Below are 23,628 nucleotides of genomic sequence, written 5' to 3'. Positions count from 1 at the left end.
ACTTTACTGTAGTACTTGTTTTTAATATTCGGTTAAAATTTGGTACTGCTTCCTTTTCTGACATTTATAGTATTGTCAAATCTGAGGATCAATTTTCAAATACAATATTCGCCTATGGCTTTTGATCTGTAATACAATAAAAAAAATACTTTATCCTAAAAATTCCAGTGTTTTTTAATAAAAAAAACTTACCGAAGATTCATTATTAGCAATAAGTGCGTTATGTGTGCCTTTATTAATAACGTTATGGAAGAATTATATTTTTTTGGAAAAGGCTCCGTTTGTGCGGCCTCTCGTTCAACTTCTATCATGGGTGGGTAGAAATTTTATTTACATTAAAATTTTAATTAATTTCAGTACTCGTCTTTCGTCTTTCTTAATCTCTTTCATTCTTTCCTCTAATTTCCTTCCTATTATTTTTCATAGCTTTCCATACTTTCCACCCATATACCGTCTCACTTCCTTCGCCTTCCATCCAGAATTCTACTAATTTTTACGTTTATTATTTTTATCGGTTGTTTTACAGTGTTTTAAATGTTAATTCCTATATTTATTTTTACTGTCTATATCATACTTAATTTAGATTTACAAGGTCACAGCTATTTTATCACTATAGTTTTTTTATTATAATTATTGTTGTTCTTTTCTTATATATTGCTTTTTTATTATATTTTTTGATTTGCTTTTTATTTTGTTCCGTGTTACCATTTCGCAGAAGTCCAAAAAGGTTTGGCGACACTCCACTTTACTCACCAGTGAGGCGATGTTCTTCTCCTCTATTCTTTCTGCTAACCAAGACTGGTATTCTACGATTATCGCGCCATTACGGAACAGCTGGTGATCAGCTGCACCACGATCCAATCCACGCCCGAATCACAGATGCATGCGTTTAATGTACTTGGACAATCCCCCATGTCCTTTGAACATTTGGACCATAACCGTGCCTAGCTCAACTTGACGAAGCCCACGATAGACCGAGACGGTGTATGAGTATTATTTACAGAGATTCTTAAATTTTTTGACGATGCTTATGTCGTGAAAACCTATCAAAGCAGAATATACTTGCTATTTTCTAATGAGGAAAAGATAAAGGAATATTTTTTACAAATATTTATACTTCTTTTAAATATAGAAAAAAGTAATACGCCAAAAACAAATAAATTAAAAGTTAACTACTGTCTATGATCTCTGTCAAGGTGTCAAGTGTTGTATGTTAATTTGACAGAACACATGTGTATTTCACAGACATATCGTCACGTTGATTTAAGGTTATTAGGTTTGTAAGTTTTGAATTTTTCCTTTATTAAAATGGGTAAAGTTAGAAAGCGTAAACCGAACAAAAGTCAAAACATTATTGTAGCTAATATCTCCGACGAGGAAATTCCTGAAGATTCGAAAGAAAATGTTATACAGACTATTTTGGATCAGCTTCAAGTAAGTTTTGTATTTTGTTTTAATGAAGTAGTATCACAATATGTATTATATTTTTTATTTAATTTTTAATACAAACGACTTTAAATATTTACAGATGGCAAATATAGAGGAGAAATATTGTGGTTTGCAAACATTCGCTTTGTTTATAGAAAGCCCTGAAAACATTGAGCAGGTAATAGACAGAGAAATTGTAAAAGTTGTTGCCCCGCTGCTGTTGGATACTGCTGGATCAGTTAGAAATGCTGCTGCTGGAGCCCTGCGGAATCTTTCAGCTATTAAAATAGAAGTTTGTGATTCAATGATGGAACAAGATGTAATGACACCTTTAGTATGTTGGTTTCATGAGGTAGAGTAATAACTTTATGATTAGTATTTTTACACACATTATTTAAGGCCATTGAAATTAAAAGTTTGTTACATATCATTTTTTACTTTCAGCATGCTGAAAATTGGACTCCCGATACAAATGTAAGGACTAAAACAGAGGATGTAGATACTTTTATTCAATGTATAAATCTGTTATTAAATTTGTGTGAAAGTTCAGGTAATTTATTTTCCTTTATCTTTTCTAACTATATTATAAAACATTGTGATAAGAAAATATTTTCTTTATTTTAGAATTAGCTGTGAAATATTTGGGACAATCAAGAATATTGAATATTTTATTACCAAGGTATCTAGATATGGCTACATTTGGTTGTGACATAGTATCAGCTGTTTTACAATGTTTGTTTGTAGTTGTTGAAGATAATCCTGAGGTTATGACAAAAATTAAATCAACATGTGAAAAACAACTGCAAGAAATAATGATTATAGAAAATGACGATCCAGCATTTTTGTTGATCAAAACATTTGCTGCCGGTGTAATAATTAATATATGTGGTGGTAACATGGCTATATTGCCAGTGAATGTTATTAATCAAATAGTTGTTATATTAGCAAAGACATTGTCTATAGACCATAGGAAAGTCTGCAATCAGCTTTCTAGCAGTGTGCCTATAAGTGACGACAGTGGAAAATTTGATCTCCCTAAAGGAAAAGAAGCCCAAACATTGGAGAGTCAGTTGAAATCAGTGTTGCAGATATTGGACGCACAACAAAGCACTATTGAAATCATTGCAAATATATGTTCATGTGATGGTAAAATATTTTTTTATTATTTATGTATGAAATTTGTTACAGATACACACTAACTACATACATTATCACACCCATGTTTTTTTTACCCTTAATTATTTACATTTTTATATATATTATTTTTGATATTCATTTACATTTTTCAACTAAGTTCCTATCTGGAGGTGGGTTTTGCTAACTACAATAGTTATTCTGGCTATTGCAGTTAACATTAATAAAAAATGACAATGTTCATCTTTGAACCAAATTAATAACTATAATAATTGTTGTAGAGTATTTAAGAACTAATTATTTCTGACAACAACAATGAAACAATTTATGATCTGTTGATTCTATCTACTTATATTTGTCTAGTAATTAATTTGTTTAAAACTACATGACTCTGATTTGGCACTGATTTTTTTGTTCTACAGACTCAAATGATCAAATGGAAGGGCCCGAAAGTTCCGACAGTGATGAAATAGGAGATGATGATGACTGTAGTAATGGTGAAGGAGTTGTTCTGACAGAAGACAAGTTGCCTCTACAGATTCTGGAAGCTTTCGAATCATTAAATATTTTTCAAAAAGTTTGGAGCTGCACACAGCTACCTGCGGAAAATGTCATGTTAATATTACAGCAATATGATGGTTCAAAATTAATTCACAAAAAGTAAGTTTTGTTAACAATTTTTTTTTAAATAGCTATGTGTGAAGAAATGAATAAGAGGTATAAATAATGGGCAAATGGATTAAATTATTGTTGATTCTGAATATAACTAAAAATATTAAAGTGGCCGGAAAGTAATGTTGCTTTTAAGGAAGCAACATTACTCTGTTAAAAAGTGAGTCAAAACATTTGACTACATTTTTATCAAGTTTTTATTTGTAATCAATAATATATTCAACTTATCTACAACCTTTTGCACTCTGGTATACATATTTTCAATGTTGGAGCAGTATAAATTGATCAGTTTTTCTGTGCAATATGTTAACAGAAACAACATTACTTTCAAATGGCCATTATAAATATTTTTATGAAGTAGTGAACTAAGACTTGTGATCATTGGTTGCGGGTTCAATTCTCACAATAGTCTTACGCAATTCATACTTTGTGCATTAATGTTACATGATTGTTCAAGTTGACATAAGATGGGCTGCAGTGTCCTCTGCATACCATAATACCATATTGCGATCGCCAACTCGCCTATAAGTTTCGCATATATATTTTATGAATGAATTATAGAAGACTGTACTGTCTGGACACATTTATGCTGTTTTTATGTGTCAAAGTTAAATGTCCTTGGTCATGTGCAAAATTTAAAATATTTTAGTTTGTGCCTATATATGTTTAGTAATGATATTTCCTTGTAGTAATATTGAGTAGTGGCAGTAAAATTTAAACATATACACAATCTAAGACCTAATTAATATTTAGGTTAATTTTGCGATCATTATACTCTAACTTTAATTCTCATATTTTCTTATATAATAGGGTTAATCCATGGGTTATCATGTTTTTTTTATTGAAAATTAATATAAATACGTAATTATATAAGAGGTAATAATTTTATGTGCGGAATGTAACAAAATTTAATTATATGTTATTAAATTAACATACATATAATAATAACAGAATCACTTATTTATAGAATCTACACATTGCAAAGTAGAGCTTTGCTATGTATTAATAACATGATATCCAGCCTCCCGCTTGAGAACTTGGGAGGTGTTAATCACATCTATAAAATATGGGTAGATGTAGGAAAATTGGTGTTTAAACAAAGTTCTGAAAATCTATTCATTTTGGAATCTGCAACGGCGGTTATGAGAGCAGCTCTAGATAAAATTAAGTTCAGAGAAAATGGTAAAGCTGGTGAATGTAATCTCTTCCGAGATTTGTCTCTTTCAGATATTGAGGTAAGTACACTTTTTGTTCATTAAAATTATTTTGATATATAAATGTTATTGTATATATCTTCTTGAAACTCATTTAAATTATAATCACAATTAAATTATAATCTCAATGTACTGTTTTGATATCATTTTACATTTAATTAAAGTCAAGAAATTTATGGCATCCATTGGAGCTTTTGTATTTACTTAAAATGTTTTACTATTGTAACATAAATATCTAATTCTCTTTTAGATGATGATAACAGGCATTCGAGATTGTCAAGTTCCAGAAATTAGGTCAAATCTCATTCGAATGATTGGTATTCTAGCATTATTGCTTGTGAATAATTTGAATGAAACCAGTTCAAATGTTATATGTGCGATAACAGATTTCATATTAGAACAGGCACATAAAGAAAATGAGGTATGGGTGTTAGCAGAAGCTATAGATACTCTAGTAGATTTGTATTCTGAAGATGAAACTGATGCATTAGCAGCCAAAGTGAAATTAGTTGAGAAATTAGCCATTTTGTGTCCTCTATTAAAAAATAAGGTAATTATTTTATATATATATATAGATATATATATATTTATGTCTATTTTTGTAACATAATAAAAATATTGAATTTATTTTTCCAGGCTCGACAACAAAGAAAACTGCCAAAAGAATATAAAGTACTAGTTTCTACAGCAATTTCGAATTTACCTAGATTTATTAAGTATAAAAAGGGACGTATTAGTAGTTTATAGTAAAATTATATAATTTAATAATATTTTTATGTAGACCTTTCCATTTTAATTAGAATTCTTTTAATCGTTGAGCAAAATTTTATTTATAGTGGAAAGTATTGTCTAAGTTATACAGTTTATCTCACAATAAATGTTTTACCTTGTAATAATTCATAAGTTAAGTCCAATATAAGTTATGAGTCCAATTTCTCACTTGCTAAAATAATAATCCAATCATCTAACAGCAACGTGTCCAATTCTGTTCCTTACGCCGTATGGGTACTGTAACTTACTATTGCATGTTTTTACCCTTTTAAGACATACTCTTAATAAACATTTGACAATTTTATTACGTCATGATTTTATATTTACTCTTTATATTATATAATATAAAAAGATATTAAAGTTATGCAAAAATTTTAAATTTCATTTCTTACTTCTACAATCAAAGCGTAGAACTAAAGACATTTATTCAGAAGAATAAATATTTATTATACAACAGGCATATCAATAACAAAAAATAGCAAGCTCATTAACATTATTAAAACTTATAAATTATTAGGAATCTTGTATCTACCACATAAATTGCCTTATGTTAATAAACAGTGCAAAAGAATTTTAATTAACATTTAATAACAATTGCTTATTATAAATAATTTGGGTAAAATATCACATTTTTAATATAACCTTTAAATATACATATATTACCATTTTATTAAGTAAACATAAAATCCTATATTAAAATGAAATAAAAATATTAAGGGGATAAATTGTATAATAAAAATTTCTTTTATAAGAAATAAAATTTACGTATGAGCTCCGTTTGGTAATAGATCTAGCTGCAAATTCTTCAGATTTACCGCTAAAATATAAAAACAGGCTATATACAAAATTACTAAAAAGTTCTGTGATGATTGAATTCTGTTGTTTTCTCTTCTGGTATAGTAGTAGTATCCGGCTCTAATACTACCTAGCTTTAAATCATTTTAATTGCATGTGTGCTAGTTTAACTTAGTGTGCTTGAAAATTGTTCTTAAAAATTGTCTCAAGGTCAAAAATATTCCAAAGATTATTAAACATTGAAACAGATCAAATCAAATTTCGTAGTTTAAGACTTTTCATTTATTCCAGTAAAATTTGAAGCTTTACGTTCATTAATGCGTAACCAGAAAATTTCTTTTTCAAAATTAACGTAAAAATATCAAAATTTTCACAAATCTTTATTAATAAATATGCTAGAGGCATATTAAATAAAAAAATTATATTACTTAATTCTATTTTCAAAAATATAAATTTATAAATTAAATAACATTATATTTGAAGATGACCATTCACAGGAGGCTGGGAATCGCCATTATGACTTCTTCTTGGCTTTGGAATAGGATTTGGAGAAGAAACATCAGGCTTGTCAAATTTTCGCCTGATATCTGAGACTGATTGTCTTCCTCCCTGCAAAACAATATCTTCTTCGTTTAAAGCGGAATTCAATTTGCTAATTTCTCTTTCTAATTCTCTCGTGGCTTTGTCAATTTCCATGAATTCATTTTCTGTGCTCGAAAGAGAATGATCTACACTTTTCTTTCTTTGATTGTCATAAATCTTACATACAAGTTTTTTGGGTTCTTCATTGCTGTTAACGTCAACCATCGATCTTTCTTCGTTCAAATTGATATCGTAAGTTACATATGAACCGTCCAGAGCATTAGTTAAACTTTTGCTTCTTTTATTTGAAAGTGCATGAAAATCTTCTAAATTACCCCGTCTCAACCTGATGTCGTCTTCATTTACGCTTGAATTTCTTCTATATTTTATTATGTCAACCTTAGAAAATGATATCTTGTTTAATATGTCATCCTCAGATTCAGCGTTGTTTATTTTGTTTGTTTGTTCATTTTTCTGGTCTTTATTTTGTTCATGAGTTACATCAACTTCTCTTTGATTTTGAATTGTGTTGTTTGTGATCGTATCTTCTACAGACGAATCTTCAGTCCTGACAAGACTAGTTTGTAAACTTTCATTTGGGGCGTCAACGTCTTCTGTAATCTTGAGTTCGACGTTTAAATTAACGTTTTCGATTTCTTCATCTTCATTCTTCTTTGGTATTTTTTGATCGTCAGTTTCTGTTATTCGTAATTCTACCTCGTCATTGACCTGTAATACAATTATTTAATTTAAATAGAAGAAATTTAAAGTAGTAATTTTTGGGATCAGTAATTTATTTCATAACGGACTAACGCAGATGATTAACAATATACATTTTGGGTTAGAAATATGATACGCCTCGTTTAATTTTTTTAAAGCAGCAAAATTTTAGTCGGCTAAATGAAATTTATGATGAATATCACTAATATAAAACAGAAGAGGCCAGAACAAAAAAAAAACATAAAAATTCGCCATAACTTTGATACAATAACATTACTCCATTATTTGTTTGTAATAAAACACTGTCATAAGAAATATTGGATAACCATTGTTTCTCTTCTTCTGGTATCAAGTATTTAAATAGGTGTGTTATGATACAAAATAAAATAAGAGGTGTTTGTATGGACATTTACCGAAATATCTGCAGAACCAGGGTTGCTTTGAGGAGGGAGAGGAGCTCGCTTTTTCTTTCGTCGAGATGCTCGGACGGGCGGCACTGGTGCTTCGTCAAAGGGGTTGGTGCTCTCTACACTCAGCCGCGACCCTGTTATGTCGCTGCGAGCCATTCGTGGTGTTGTACTATTGGAATAGCAATATTGATAAAGACATTTTATTCACGCCCACTTAACAAGAAAAAAAACCTAGCGCTACTTTTTACAAAATAGATAATTATACCAATTGTGTTTATCTGTCTGTTGTCAATTAAGTATAAATAATCATATATTTAAAATTAAACCTCTCCGTCTTTAATCGACTTTCTTGTAATAATGATTGTAATAGTTTCGTAATTACTGATCAATTCGTCGTCGTTTAGCCTATAGATTGCAAGGTCTCCGCCAAAAATATCTAAGAGGGGATATACCATAATCGCTATGGTTGGCAGTTGAGTTGGCGATCGCTAGAGGACGCTGCCGCCTATCCTCTGGAAACTGATTTATGTGCAGAGACAATCCTATGTAATTAGTGCATAATGTATGAATTATATACAAAATTGTATAACGGGAATCGAGTCTGTGACTTACATTGCAAGTCTCAGTTCTCTACTGTACTTTCTTTAATCAATATTATAAAAAAACTAAATAGAGGATATGATGGTGTGGAACGAGCATATCATCGATTCCGTCCAGTCGTGGACGACGGGACGACATGGACATGAGATTCAGAAATGAAGAAATCGTTTCTTGTTCTTGTTAAGAAATAAAAATTCCTAAATGAAAATTTGTATTAAGGAAAACAGCATTAAAAATAGATCGAGAAGCACTGATCCACTATACCAAATTCAATTAAAAACTAATTGGCAACCAATTAACAAGATTACATTACGATTTATATTTACAGTACAACGGTGAATATATGTGCGTACAATGCAATATTGTACGAATTAAACTATTGTACCGAGTGTCGTAAATTATTTACTATACTTTCCTTTTTCATGCAGTTTAGATAAAGGCTGTATGCGCAATTACAATAAAAAAACAAACATATTAAGTTTTGTACTTTACATGAAATTATTGTAAACTTATATAATAGTATATATAATACGTATTACTGTTGGCATGCCCGTTTGAAATAAATAAATACCCGAGTGAATTGACTTCGTGTTGACTAGGGCTGCGCAGGCGCTCCTGAAAGCGCGACCGTGGCAACGGAGTTATGGAGCCCCCATACACGTACCGGTCCGCACGCTCCGGCGAGCCAACAGTGCTGCGTGCGCCGCTCGAAGCAGACGAATCTGGAAGAAAAATGAATACATGATAATAAATGAAAATTTAAGATTAATGTTAAAACTTAACCATAGATGTTGTGACCACTGCGCAAATTAAATTGACTTATTGGAATATCTCTTTAATTCAAATTAAGAAAATAGCGGGCCTTTGCATAGCGATGCGCACAGCAAAAGATAGAACTGTATGGAAAGCTTTAGAAAAGGTCTTTGTCGAAAGACAAACGATGTAACGACCGCTTGCCGAACCGTACATAATAGTAAAATGGTATTATCAAAAAAATTTTAGGAAAGTTTTTTGGATGCCTAAAGCGCAAGACAGGTCATTGTGTCTTTGTTTGGGGGAGGACTATTGCCTTGCAGTGAGCCTCTATCGGTTGATGTTAAGTGAAGGCTTTTAATGTACTAATGTAAAGAGCAATGCAGGCTTTTTTATTTTATTGGAAATTTTCGTGGAAGCCTTATATTCAGCAGTGGACGTACATTTGAAAGTATAAAAGAGTATAGTTGTATATGTACATATTTCTTACTTGTGTTATGTACATATTTCTTACTTAAGCTGTAAGTAATTCTTATTGCAACTCCATTATTAGTTCAGGCGAAAATATTTAACATTTCTTGAGAATTATAAAACATATGAAAAATTTGAATTTTTTCCCGTTTAACTCTATACATAAACACCGTTCTATAATTATTTAATCTTTGTACAAATGGTAGTGGTACAAATTAATTAGTTGTAACTTTGGGTGGTTAAATAGTATTTGAAATTTGTATCCGCTAATAGATTATTTCTTACACTGTTTATACGTATGGAGAAGATGAAAACTTAATTTGGTTCTTGAAAAATGATTTACGTGAGGAGTTATGACTGTAATTTAATAAAAAAAAAAATAGAGACAGCCAATTTTGACAAACTAAATTAATCATCATCAATTGTGATCATTTCACTAGCAGTATGTCCACTGCTGGAATAAGTGAATAGTTCACAAAAAATGACGTCTTATGCTGCTCTCGCTGTGGTCTCCGCCCCAGAACGTTAAGACCAAAGTACAATAATAATATGGATTATTACACTGCAATGCCCGTCTGTACATAACAGGACTGGTGTCTCCATTCTGCTGAGCATCTGCTTTGTTATCAGTTTTTTCTTTTTTCCCTTTTTTCATAAACGACCTTAAAGACCTGAAAAACAATAAACACAACATGGTTAACGTTTCAAACAGAACATTAATTTCATATTCAACTTAATTTATTAGTTTCGGTCTACAATCAAATGAAGTTATAAACCATTGTATGTCGCAGTGCTTTATACTATAATTCAATTACGATGTACCATTATTATATAATATAACCAATGTTAAATTATAGCTTCCGGGGATTATCTTTACTTAGTAAAAATTGTTACGATTCGGCGCAGAGGATGTCTGTAGGCGTGACGGACAAAAGTAATGAAAGTTTAGTGGATATCATTCCATTTCAAAGAGTGCAACTGTATGATGGACGAGATAATGCGCAACGAGGCAACATATTATACAAATTTGCTCAAAGCAAATTTGAGAAAAAATTTTAAAATTCATAATAATTTGTAAATTTTATAACGGAAATAATCATGCAAGCCGATTAATTTAAATTTTTTAAATATTTTTTTTCGAGTGGCAATCCGTTTTATTTGATAAATTTATACACGAATAGGTATTGTAGATAATAACAAAAAGAAACGAAAACGAAATTGTAAATGTATAGTAATTTGTTATCATGTATTAGTCAAAATTTAGTTCACGTTTCATAAAGGAAATTTTAAAAGTGCAATTAATAAGAAAGTTGAAGTGAAAACTCATGTTAATTCCAATAAAATCAGATGCGTCAAGAAAATAAATTATGGTACACTTGACAGCACACTATCTGAGCAGTCTGATTACTGGAAATAATTTTATTGTCTAGGTCGTAAGATAAAACATAATTTGACCCAGTCTTGAACCGATGTTTTTGCACTTAGTATAAATAATTGTAGATTGCATTTAAGTCATCCATAAATATCAAGACTGCGTGTCCGAGTTTAAAAATATTCGTACAAATGCAATTTTAAATTACGAAATCTGACATTTTTTCTATTAAAGGGATTTGTGATAAGAATTAAAGCATTTAAAATAAGGCCACGTTAATCAAAAACACAACCATTATGGCCACTTTATGATTTTCCAGTTATAAACAGAATAATAAAATGAACCCCGTAATTTCCTTCTTCCCGTATCTCATGGGAAACGATTCAGTATACGTGCGCGAGTAATGTATGTAATCAAGGAACTCCTACACTGCATCAAGACTGTTATAGCTTGTAATAAATAAGTTTTCGTAACACTTTATGCTAAACGGACATAGCTCGAATATTCCAATATTTAATGGGGCAACTACTATATTGTAGTATACAAAATTTGAAGATTTTAGTTCTTATGTATTAAACTTCAAAAAATTCAGTAGTGTACAGATCGACCTTCAGACTTCAATACGTGAATTGTGTTAATGAACGCCCTAATGAGGGTATAACTAAACAATCATGGCGTCTATGTACATGACCCACTTCAGTAGTCCACATTCCTTTCGCAAGCTGATGATTCATCTTATTGAGTTTATCTTTTAGAGCTTCACCGATTTAAAGTTAATTTCACGTTTTATTATTTTCAGGCAATAGAAAGTATTCAAGTGTACGGTAATAGAGGATAAAATCTTAATTATTTAGAATCCCTTTAAAAAGATGATAATGTTAGTAATTATGTACTTAAGATATTGCCAAAAGGACGAGTAAAAAAATTTTACTTTGAAAGTTTTTTTCTATTTTTGTCACTTTATTCAAAAATTATTTAATTTATACAAGTATTTTGGTTATAGCTGATGTACATAAATAAAATACTTATATAATGTGTGTTTCATTAGAACACATTTTACATATGTAAAAAGGCCATGGCATAGGTGTAGCAACTTGTTTAATGGGTTTATCGGTACATTGATAGCTTAAATAAACAGTACATGATTTTGACCTTGTCTAAGTCATTATTATCAGTACACTATGTTTTACACATGTATGAAACGAGTATAATCCGAATAAAAAAGATATAAATATGCATTTCACTCTTGTCTATCTACTTTTAAATTCCAAATAAAACATATATTCTAAGGTTGTTATTAAAAAAATGTTGTTTTATTTATGTTTTTTTTTCATTAATACATACATTTAATGGAAGATGTTAACCTTTTAATTAAGCAATAGCATAAACAGGTTGTCCTACAAATCAACGTCAAGTCGAAATCAGGTGATATGGCCAACTAAAGAAAAAGAATTTAAAATATTCTTTGCCAAAAATCTAATAGTTTATATGCATCCCATTTATTACTATGACAATAAATGTTCAGTAGTAAGTAACGTACCTGTAAACGATTGTCAAAAATTCATACTGCAATATTTTTAAAAGATATATCACTTTTTGTTATACCTTGTGCTCAAAGTACTTAGTACATCTAACTGTATCCGATTGTATTAAAAAAAGATTTTTCTAATTATATAACTAAGCCACAACTGCATTACAACCAGATTTCAACGTGACGTTGATTAATGGGACAACCAGTACATATCTAAAACGTTAATGACATAGCTTAAATGATAATGTAAAACAAGTGGCTTGTAATACCTACTTTAATGATATCTGCCTATAAATATTTATAGCTTGGAAACATTGGAAACGGGACGTTATTATTCTTATTTGTGATAGATGATTAAGTCAAGTTTATCGTAAGAGGTATGTGCTAATATAACAAGGAAACTGCAATAATTCTTTACGTGTAACGTTTATATGTCAAATAACATTAAATTTTATAATACTTATGGTCTCACGTGGCGAACACGCGCCTGAAGACGAGGCTACGATATAGTTTTAAGGTCGCGGGAAGTCGCTGAATGTGGACAACGCAAGACAAGTCATCGTGGCGATCTTTGGTGAGCGTTATGCCTAGGTTTGGACGTCTATCGGTTGATATGATGATGATGACGGTGAACTAAAATAATAAAAAGATAAGATAAATATAAAAATACTTTAAAAAATTATAGCTTATAGTTTCCATCTAACATTGCAATTTGCAATATTGGCTAACGTTTTAAAATATTACCATTTGTTCAAAATATAATTGGTAGTAAAGTAGATATTTTATACACACCGCACTGATAATTAAAACGCCATTACGCTTCCAAATTATCGCTACATACCTATTGTTTACATCATCGTCTTTATATAAACCTGGTAGGTACGATCACGTGCACCTTTAAGTTATCGACCGACGAGCGTTCGTGCTTCGTGGACTTTAATTATGTACTTTAACACGTACACTTGATGTTATTTTCTAGAATCAATTTATTATTAACTATATTTCTAGAATTATGTATTTAACTTAGTAAATTTCAAAGCAAAACTTTGAGCATTCACGTGATTTGAAGTTGAATACATTTGCTATCTATGTATATAATATATAAAACGACGTTATTTCAGTCCAAAGACACGCTTTGCAAGGCATGGGTCATATAAAATAGGAAAACTCGTGAGCAGTGGCAATACAATGAATGCACAAAGTGTGAATAATATAAGGTTGTAAACTAGCAATTGAACCCGTGTCTTAATCCTTATCACTGGGGTACCACTATTCAAGTATGTATCGCCGCCCTAACCGAATGAAATGATAAGTCTGGAAATGCAATTTCTCAGTGACGTGACGAAAAACAAAATATTGGTTATATCTCAAAAACTCTGGTTACATAAAGCAGTGAAAATATAAGAACATAATTTTTTCTATTGTAGGAGTAAACTTTTTACTTATATCGTATAATCTTTTTATACTTGTATGTACTTTACCATGTTTATTTAGAGAAAAAAAATAACAATGCATTTCTCCGTCATTTTTAGCAAGAAAATTATGGAAAAAATTGTTATATTGGAACTCTTCGATTGCAAATATTTAAAAAGCCGATAAAAATGATAAGGGCGATTGTCAATTTATTCTGTAGAGGCGGCGATAGATAATGTAAGTGTATTTAAGGACATTATTTTCTGTTAGGAAAATGATATTTTTAATAATTTGGCACGACAAAAACGAATCATTACGTACTGACACGAAATTGTTTACTCACGTTTTTTTTTTAAGTTTAGTTCTTTAAATTACTCAACATCTATAAATGTTGCTGTAGCACCGTGCTGCTATTAGCAATTTGTCGAGATCAGTTTTAAGTGAAATAAATGACAAACGGAGGCAGACAGGATTTTGTTACATTAGAGCATAACACATATGCAATGACTTTGCATTGAGGATGTAGCAGATGAGTATGCGGTAGTATTGTATTACTTTTGCTCTCAGTTAATTGCTTCCAATAAATTGTAAAAGCATACCCGATGTCAGTGTGAAGGCTACTACGCAATCAGTAATCTATGCTACAGTTATAGTTTACCCTTTTTCCATAATGCTGTGCTAATTTATATTCAGTAAACTTCTTAGTTTTGATTTCATTTTCATCTTGTGAACTGATTAACTTTCATCATTTCAAACCCAAGATGTTCACTGTTGAACATAGACCTCCCCCATGTATTGTTAATAGCACCGGCGGTAAAACGCCTGCATCATGGGCCTTCCATACTATACCTGTATTAGACTTCTTTTCCTTAGCTGATGAAAATCAGACGCGGAGGAATATTCTAGAATGCGATCTATTATACATACAATATTCATCTCCAGAACTACATCTCACGTGGGTTTGTTTCCTTTTTCTGTCTGACGTATAGAAAATTTCTGTCTTGTTAGTTCATAGTAACCTTATTTTATTCTTGTCAACTACGTCTGTTTGGTTGTTTTTAGCGGTAGAACGTTGCTACCACAGTTTAAATATCTTTTTCTACTTCCTGTAGTAAAATTTCTATGGATATTAATTTTACTTCTGCTCATATTTTGGTTATTAAATAAACCCATTAAATATTAACTATTTACGCACGCACATGAGTTGGTACTATGCCAAGGCCTGTCCTTGTTTGTATTATAATATGTATACACATATGTAATTATTTTGCAAAGAATAACATCATTGTATAAGCGTATTGAGTAACTGTTGTTTTAGTGAAATTGTTTAAGGTTGTTACAAATTAATCATTTAAAAAAAGATTTATGTAACATTATATTTTTCAGGTAATGTGTTAGCTTGAAAAATTAACTGCACGCTTTTATAACGATTTACACTTATACTATGTCTGGTCGTAAATACTGTTAATAATAATAATAAATAAACGTTATATTAAATTTCAATATGGAATTTGTCATTCCTATATCAATTTTATATTTATTTTATTTTCTCATTTACTGTCATTTAAAGTATGGTACATCCGATCAAAAAATCAATGGTTTCAGAAGCAATAAATAGCACCATTACAGTTATAAAAATCGTTTCCAAAATTCAGATTATTTCATATTAAAGTAAGTTATTGTTTACTGCCCGTCCCTTGAGACTTATTGATCGCCAGAAGTCATTGTGCTTTTGCTTTCCAATAGAAAAAATGTAACCTATTTCGAAGCGATCACTTTATACAGGTGTTTGGAAATGAAGAAAATTTTTAAAGCATATTAGCGACAAATGAGATACATACTCACCCTATAAAGCTTTATACATCCTGAATAAAAATTATAACCAAAATTGACTTATTGATTCTTTATCAAAATACACTATATGGTGAATAGTTTGTGCACGATTTTATCTATAAGTATCGACAAAAAAATATTACATTTATGACGAATTTATACGCGTTTTATGGATTTAATTCAATAGAAATAAACTATTGAGAATAGTGATAATTTAGATAGAAATATGTAGTAAGAATATAGAATCTTATCACACATTGTGATAAATTCTTGAGTGTTGTTCCGAAGTATGTCAAAGTATTTCCAAATAATATGAAGGCGCAGTCTATGTGCAAAGTTTTTTGCAGTCGTATTTGATTTCGGATTAATAATTTCTGCAATACAGACAATAGTTACTTTGTAGCAAGGACATTTTTTATAATTTTATTTTTATTCTCTTGGACTTTTGATCCGTTAAATAAATTTAAGTCCAGTGCACATTTTATTGACTGGCCTCCGAGAAGAGACTATTAGTTATGATGTAATTCGGATTGCAAAAGTTAACAAATCCTTCAAGGGTCTAGGTGTGCGCATATATAATAAAGTTCCACAAGATATATTAGACTATCCTTTACTTAATTTTAAATGTAAAATTAGAGTTTTTAGTTCATCGAAATGTGTGGAATTTGGTTTGTAGACTCATTAACATAATTGATATTATAATATACATATCAAAAACTGATAAATTTTATTTAAAATAGTAACTGTTGAGTTTCTGACCGGCTCTTCTCAAAAGATCTGTGTTCCGAGCCTGTGGTAGCTTACTACTTATAATGTTGAAATAACCAACAATTCAAAAGCACATGTAAATGCATACTTAAACAAAGTTATTTTGAATTTGAATTTGCATTTTACGTACGTTCTGCAGCCTAATTTAAGGGTGCTTGAGGGGGTTGAATCAGTCCAACTGAATGGTATTATCGGTTTGAGGTATTATAAGTTTTTGACTGTGGCCAATATATGTTTATATTGAATATGAATATTTCTTTTAATATTTAGTTAATAATCGCTGGTGTGAAGCGTAAGCAATAATATTTGAGTACGCCGTATCTATTAAAAATAATTATATCACCTCACGTCTTAAGGTCATGAGCGTAGATATGTTTATATTTTATAAAATCCATTGTTCATTTTGTCATTACTGGTATAAAATAACTTATACAAAAAAATAGTGAATCATTCAATGTTAGGTTTTAGTAAATGTTATAATGCATTTTGAGGTTGTAAACATTTTTTTTATAAACTACTAGCTGTCTCTCGCTCGCTTCGCGAATCTGTTGTAACCCCTCGACCTACTTGCGGATGTAATTTAGCAAAATCCGTTCTTAGCTGAACTCCACCCGACAAAAGAAAATTTCTAACCAAATTGTAAGTTTATAAACTTTATGGTTTTACTGTTATCATGATGAGTCAGTGCATAGGTGAATCTCTTTTAATATGCATAGATTATATTAAAAACTTTGCTTTATGTGATTACAAAAAATTCTCCAATCTAGAAGTAGAATTACTTTTAAAAACTATTATTACAGAATGTCAATTGTTTTATTTTTTAATTTATCGGTAAACAAATGTATATTCCATTGTATTCTACTTGTCCTTAGTAAACGCTGACATTTGGACTTTTATACGTTTGTGATAATTTAAAAACATGAATAACATAGTATACATATTGTTGCGCCACATTATTGGTCGCTACACTGTTCATAGCTTACGTAATAGTGGTTAGCATATGCCATATATATTTGACACTTAGGATGAAACTTGTCAAAAGGTTTAAATAAAAATTGTCTGGAAATTACCATATTGTGTAAACTGACATAAATTATTTTTGTAATTACGGAACTTGATAGTATTATTGGTAATATAATTTTAATCATTTATATCATTTGAAGATGGATTGCTAAAAATAACTAATACGTTATTTAATACAAAGCCACGAATCTTAACCTAATTTGAAAAAAAAAACAGTCCATTTATTGTTGAGTAAAATAACAATTGAAAATGAAACTCGCTTTTTTAATAAGAACTTGTGTAAATAAGGTTTGATCTCATGTTCACACGTTACTGCATTCTTTTCGCCTTTTGCTTGTTCTACAACAATTAAGGAGAATATTAATACCTAAATACCTCTGTGTTTGCGCAATTAAACTGTAGTTCCGGAAAGCGATTAAGTTTGGATTCATTATTTTAATATGAGCTGTTGTTAGTATTATTGCGATTAACAAGAGGCCATGATAATTACATATAAAATATTCTTAACGACTATAATAATATCATAGTTTACATAACATGTATAAAAGTAACCATTAATGCTGAAATAGAATAAAATGATTACGAAGGTTTTAGGTGAATCTTTTGTAGAAAAGTTTTAGAATAAACTTGAATTTAAAAAGTTCTGAATTAAAAAAAAAAACTGTTATAACATAAGGGATTTTTAAAATATGATATGCATGGTAATAAACTAACTGCACTAGCTATTAAGGACGTTTGAAAAACATAAATATACCGTATGATTTTGTTGAAGGCTCTCAGACCAGGGCACTTCTTATTATTACTTATTATATACTCCTTTCATTATTATTTTATTTTTAAGGATTTAAGTGAAGGGGTGTTATTTTCATTTCAAAATATTTGTCTCTTATTAAGTTAAAAAAATTGGATTAAAAAAAATGACTACAAAAATAAATAAAATTTTAATTTTCTACATGAGATTTTTACATGACAAAGTATATTATTAATACAACAAAAAATTAAAATCACATTTCGAACATAAGTAAAACAGTTTAGCAATAAAAAGATACTTTATATTTCGAAACGATTTGTTTATTAACGGTTAAATAGTTCTGTGATCGATTTAGGTACATGGTTGTGTATTCTTAGAATTGTAAATAACGATATAATAGAAACCAATTTATCTTGGTGAATAACAAAGGTTATAATTATTATGATGTTTATTATATGATTGATAGCAAACAACTATAAATTTACTTATTTATTAGATCGAAATAAAAGGTCAAGAAATTACCTTACAATATGCAAGCGTGTACGTCATTACTTTGTTTACAGTCAGTAAATGTGACTTCAGCTCTAAAAATAAACGCGTAGTCATCTTATATCCGATGAGACAATAGAACTACCTATAGAATTTTGATAAGACGTTAAACAGAATAATTAAAATAGGAAAAGTGTTAACTTGTAAACGTCACAAATTGTTTTTCATTTTGTATTCTAGGCTTGGGTTAGCCAGTGTTTAATTCTTGGTTAGATTAATGATAGATTATCCATTGAAACTGAGCCGAGATGTGTATTTGTATATGTTTATTAAATCGGAGAGTGGAATAACTTTTTTACGTTATTACATATAATCAATTCTTAATGTGTACCTTGCTATATAATTCCAGCTTTTAGTACTGGCCAGTAAAAATTGTTTTTTTTTTTACATATTTCAACGACGAGACTTCCATTTTCATTTACAACTATCTTAGGTTTATACGTAGTCGTACTAATCTCGCTGGTTTTCAAATTTACAAAAGGGTAATGTGACAAATAATAGTCTGACAAGAGAATTACCTGTCAACAAGTTCGGGCAAACTTGGGCATCGGTAAGAGTCAAATTCCAAGTATTTTACACGATAATTTATGCCTTAGGAAGCTTAAGTAAGGCTTTCCTTAGAAAGATATATACCTAATCAAAACATTACCGTATGGATGGATGAAATCATGTTAAAATTGCACAGTGGTGCCTCAAATGCTGTGTTTGAAATTGTCAAAGCTGGTGAACCTTGGATATATTGTTATGATTCTGTAAGCTAGAGGCAATCTCCACTGCAAGCGTTTCATTAAGAAGAATTTCTTTCGGAAATGAAAACGGGAAAATGCGCGGGGGGCAAAGATAATCGCCTAATACAATGGTTAGACAAGTTATGATGCAACAATTCTTGTCGACAACAAGAAAACAAGAACAACAGAATAGCATACTGACATTTGTTTGCCTGTTGTTTTAGAAATAGTTTGAGAACAACAACCACATAGTAGTTTTCCTGGACAATACATCAGCGCACTCAGCCAGACGAACAATTGAAAATTTTACTATGGCAAATGTGAAATTGTTTCATTCATCCTCCGCGACTATTATTTATTCCCAAAAAAACAAAAACGTCGTAAAGACTCACAAACCCTAACTAAACCTTACTGCTTCCCACAATGATTTTATAAGGCGCAACGACGCTTAGATTATCAAAATGGAATATAAAAAAAAATATTAATGACTTTATACTTCATCTCAACAAGTTTTCAACATCTTAATTAAGGCTAATTAATTTAACTATATATTTAAATGAAAATAATGATAATAGATAACATGTAGTCATAATCATTTTAGTCATAAGAGATTTTTCTTAACGTTTCATTTGTTTTTGTTAAAAACTATACGCATTCTTCTTATCAAAATATATATATATAAAATATCATTTTCAATAAAAGATCCGATTGCAAATAAATCTCACTAAATACGAATATGTTTATAATAATACAGTACGTAAGCAGTACATACACCTACACACATAATTGACTACAGATTGCGCAAAATTCCAAACAATCATATTATTTTGCGGTGTCGTGTTACGGACCAATTTAAATGAACAACTCGGACTTAGAAATCAGAACGAAATTGTGCCTAGTTTTCAATTTTAATATTCATTTTCTTATTTGATATTATTTTAGAAACAAGATTGAATTGCAACAAGTTATTATTGCAAACTCAGATAAAAATAGAAGTTTCTCAACGATTCTGATTATTAAAGCAAAAGTGTAGTATGGTAAAGGTCTTCAGATTCATATCATGATTATGTAATACTTAATATAAATTATTATATTCAAAAGTATAATAATTTAATAACGTAAATGCATTTTGAGTGATGTATAAGTAATTAAGTGTATATATACATAACACATCCGTATGGCAGATGTCTCACAGACCCATTAAAATTGTTTGCAGCAATAAAACAGTTTAATCATATCTCGAGTACGTTTTAATCACTACACTGCCTTGCAATCTTGTCGTGTTAATTACACCTTTAAAATACTTAAGTGATGGAATTATTTTATTTTACGTCAAAAAGTTTGTTGTTAAACGTTAAACAAAAGACATTCTAAGGTTAGCCTTAAAGGTAATATTCCGATAAGTCATAAAACATTTCAAGTTTTACGGAGTTTTAATCTCTTAATTTATTCGTTGGTCTAAACAAATTATTATTTCATGTCCTATATAAACTTTTCTAGAATATTTACGGCCCCCATGCAATCTACATACGTTTTTTATCCATTTTTTTAGTTTAGTTATTTACATCAAATTTCAAGTGAATTTCTCTTATGTTTATTGTTTATCCATTTGTTCATATTATTATCCTTATAAGATTATATATTTTGATGACGTACGTCATGAGAAGAATGCCAGAAGAGTACAATTTGATAGAAAATTAAATCAGATTACGCCCATTAATATCAAAATTGGCTCGTGTTGGGACTTCTTAGCTTTAAAACATTTTAATAAAGTTGTTCTTCTGAAGCTAGTAAACTTAAACAGGAGATAAGATAATGCATCTTATCTCTCAAGGCTCTTAAGGACATTACAAACCTAATTAGAATTTGTAATTCAAAATCATGAAATGTTCATTGTTATGGTCAGGTCGTGTCCTAGTTTAAGGAAAAAAAAAATAGTATCTGTAAATGATTTTGTCTACTCTTCTATGATAAGTTAAAGTTTATATTATTATATCAAACTCTTCACGTAATTTCATGTAAGCCACAATTCCATATCTTGATCAAATGTTTAAACTGTAATATTTACAAAAACACTTAATAAAGCCTAAGTTACCGATAGTTACATAGTATTCGCTGAAAAATTAAAATTATGTTTATCTGTAAAAATATGAAAATTATGAGACCTGATTGTTAAATTTTTTTTGAAAACATTGTGTTCAGATATGTCATGTTATTATAAAGTACACTTTAAACCAGTAGAATGAGTATTGCTTATCGCAACCCATGTATGCTAAGTAACTGGGGGAATTCCGCGCGACTATGTATAATGAATACACGCCGATATTGGACGGGTATGTGTACTAGATATTTCAAAATATAAGGATGTTAACTTTTCTAATTGTTCAGGTTAAATTAAAAATATTAAATTTTATAATGTCAATTATTTGACCAAATGCCTATCTTTGGATATAATGACCGGACACAACTTTTTATGTACATGACAGTGAAGAAGCTGCACACAGTTTTGTACATCACCACCACATCAGTTTTACTATTTCATATTACTTTCATATACGAAATCTCCTTAGTAAAGTAAATTAAACCTCATGGCGCCCTCAAGAAGATTTTTCATTTTCAAAACCATTGTAACTTTTGCATGTCAAGTTTTATTTTTTAAACATTACGCGTTACATACCGTTCAATATGATAGATATTACAAACATGCATAAACCATTCCCTGACCAACGGTATGCAATTAAAGAACAGTGTTTGAGATAGTCGGATGACGCATGACTACTGAATACAGACTATTAATAGTCTGTTTAGTTAGTGTCGTTGTATTAAGGTAATACAATAAACAAAGAAAACTTCCATAAAAGAGCACTTTGACCGATCTTTATGACGTGTGGTTAGGTGCGCAACCGCAAAATGTGCTAGGTTTAATTCCTGTATACTTATAAAGTTACTTAAAATAAAAAACAAACTAAATATAATAACTATTTAAGCAATGCATTTGTCGGCTTAAAACAATACGTGTTTAAGATTATTTCATCATCACATAAAGACAACTTACCAAGAATTCCTTATATCTTTAAAAGTGATACTGTTAGATCGACTGAGTTTACGGCCGATTGTCCAAAATCTAATCTTGTTGTGATTATCTTCTTCTCGGAATGGATTCAGGTGTTCTGGATAGTCATAAATAGAGACCGTCTTACGAGGTCCCGCCATCGTCGTCATAATTACAATTTCAGTCTTCCAATTGCAAAAGTTTTACATAACAGGAGCACTGTTAGCAGGCGTCGACCACTTCGTTTTTTATCTGTTATCACTCTGGTAAATTATCACGAACTGATATAATGTTGTTATCGTGGCGAGATAATGGTTCGGTTTGTTTTAATAAGAATATTGCTGGCGTCACAGCGCACGACGTCGCGGCCCGCGGCGTACTAGCGCCTGGCAGTCACCCCGCCACGCTCGCCTCGAACCGCTATCGCAAGAGCGTTAGCAATCGCTGCCGCCAATGCATCTTGAGGAAATGTGCACCGGCTGTAGTTTTATTGCCATAAACATAGACTCATAATCATTCCGTTATGCGACTATTTTATAATGGCTTTTCTAATTAGAACGTGCTTAATGAGATAATAATTTTATTGTTTTCCAGCTACACATGATTTCAGTTGTAAAATCAAAAAATGTTTTCATTCTATAACAAATTGCTTTATATGCATGTCTGTTAAAGTATATAACGCCGTGAAAAGTAAACATGACGTCATCGCGTCACTTACTAAAATGTGAAGGTTGAGTAAACTTCATAAAATACTTCAAGGTGCGATATGACAAAATTACAAGTCCGACATCCATCAGAATTACTTAATTATATACGGTTTACATGGTATCAAAAAACCCACGTGAAGCCTGGGGGAGCGCCAAATTATTATTAATAATTATTTATCTAACTTCGCTATGGATTTTATTCCTGTAGAAAAGGAAGTGTTTAATACACCTAATTCCTGTGCTACTCGGATTATAAAAGACTCTATTGACTCATGATCATACAATAGAGAGTTTAAACGGCAATACGCCTTTGGATGTTCATTGTGATATCGACTCTCAGGTTTATGCAGT

General features: G+C 30.3%; 2 protein-coding genes across 2 annotated transcripts; one reads left to right on the top strand and one right to left on the bottom strand.

Annotated features, from left to right (window-relative positions):
* Positions 1–1,218: 1,218 nt before the first annotated feature.
* Positions 1,219–5,710, top strand: LOC137926683 (HEAT repeat-containing protein 3). The gene is made up of 8 exons (XM_068770358.1): positions 1,219–1,434; positions 1,529–1,780; positions 1,873–1,978; positions 2,053–2,574; positions 2,985–3,222; positions 4,202–4,469; positions 4,699–4,998; positions 5,085–5,710. The coding sequence occupies exons 1-8, from the start codon at positions 1,309–1,311 to the stop codon at positions 5,193–5,195; spliced, it is 1,923 nt and encodes a 640-aa protein (XP_068626459.1). The 5' UTR covers positions 1,219–1,308; the 3' UTR covers positions 5,196–5,710.
* On the bottom strand, positions 5,309–22,966 carry LOC137926684 (uncharacterized). Its single transcript, XM_068770359.1, has 5 exons — positions 22,574–22,966; positions 10,112–10,221; positions 8,898–9,048; positions 7,730–7,895; positions 5,309–7,325 (listed from the first exon to the last, which is right to left on the bottom strand). The coding sequence occupies exons 1-5, from the start codon at positions 22,738–22,740 to the stop codon at positions 6,486–6,488; spliced, it is 1,434 nt and encodes a 477-aa protein (XP_068626460.1). The 5' UTR covers positions 22,741–22,966; the 3' UTR covers positions 5,309–6,485.
* Between the last annotated feature and the right edge of the window lie 662 nt (positions 22,967–23,628).

The sequence above is a fragment of the Battus philenor genome, unplaced genomic scaffold (genome assembly GCF_028537555.1).
Source record: "Battus philenor isolate CCGP_79_NKW_IND1 unplaced genomic scaffold, ilBatPhil1.0.hap1 SCAF_3, whole genome shotgun sequence".
NCBI classification, from domain to species: domain Eukaryota; kingdom Metazoa; phylum Arthropoda; class Insecta; order Lepidoptera; family Papilionidae; genus Battus; species Battus philenor.
The sequence above is the reverse complement of the archived record's forward strand: the minus strand, read 5'-3'. Positions and strand labels throughout refer to the sequence as shown.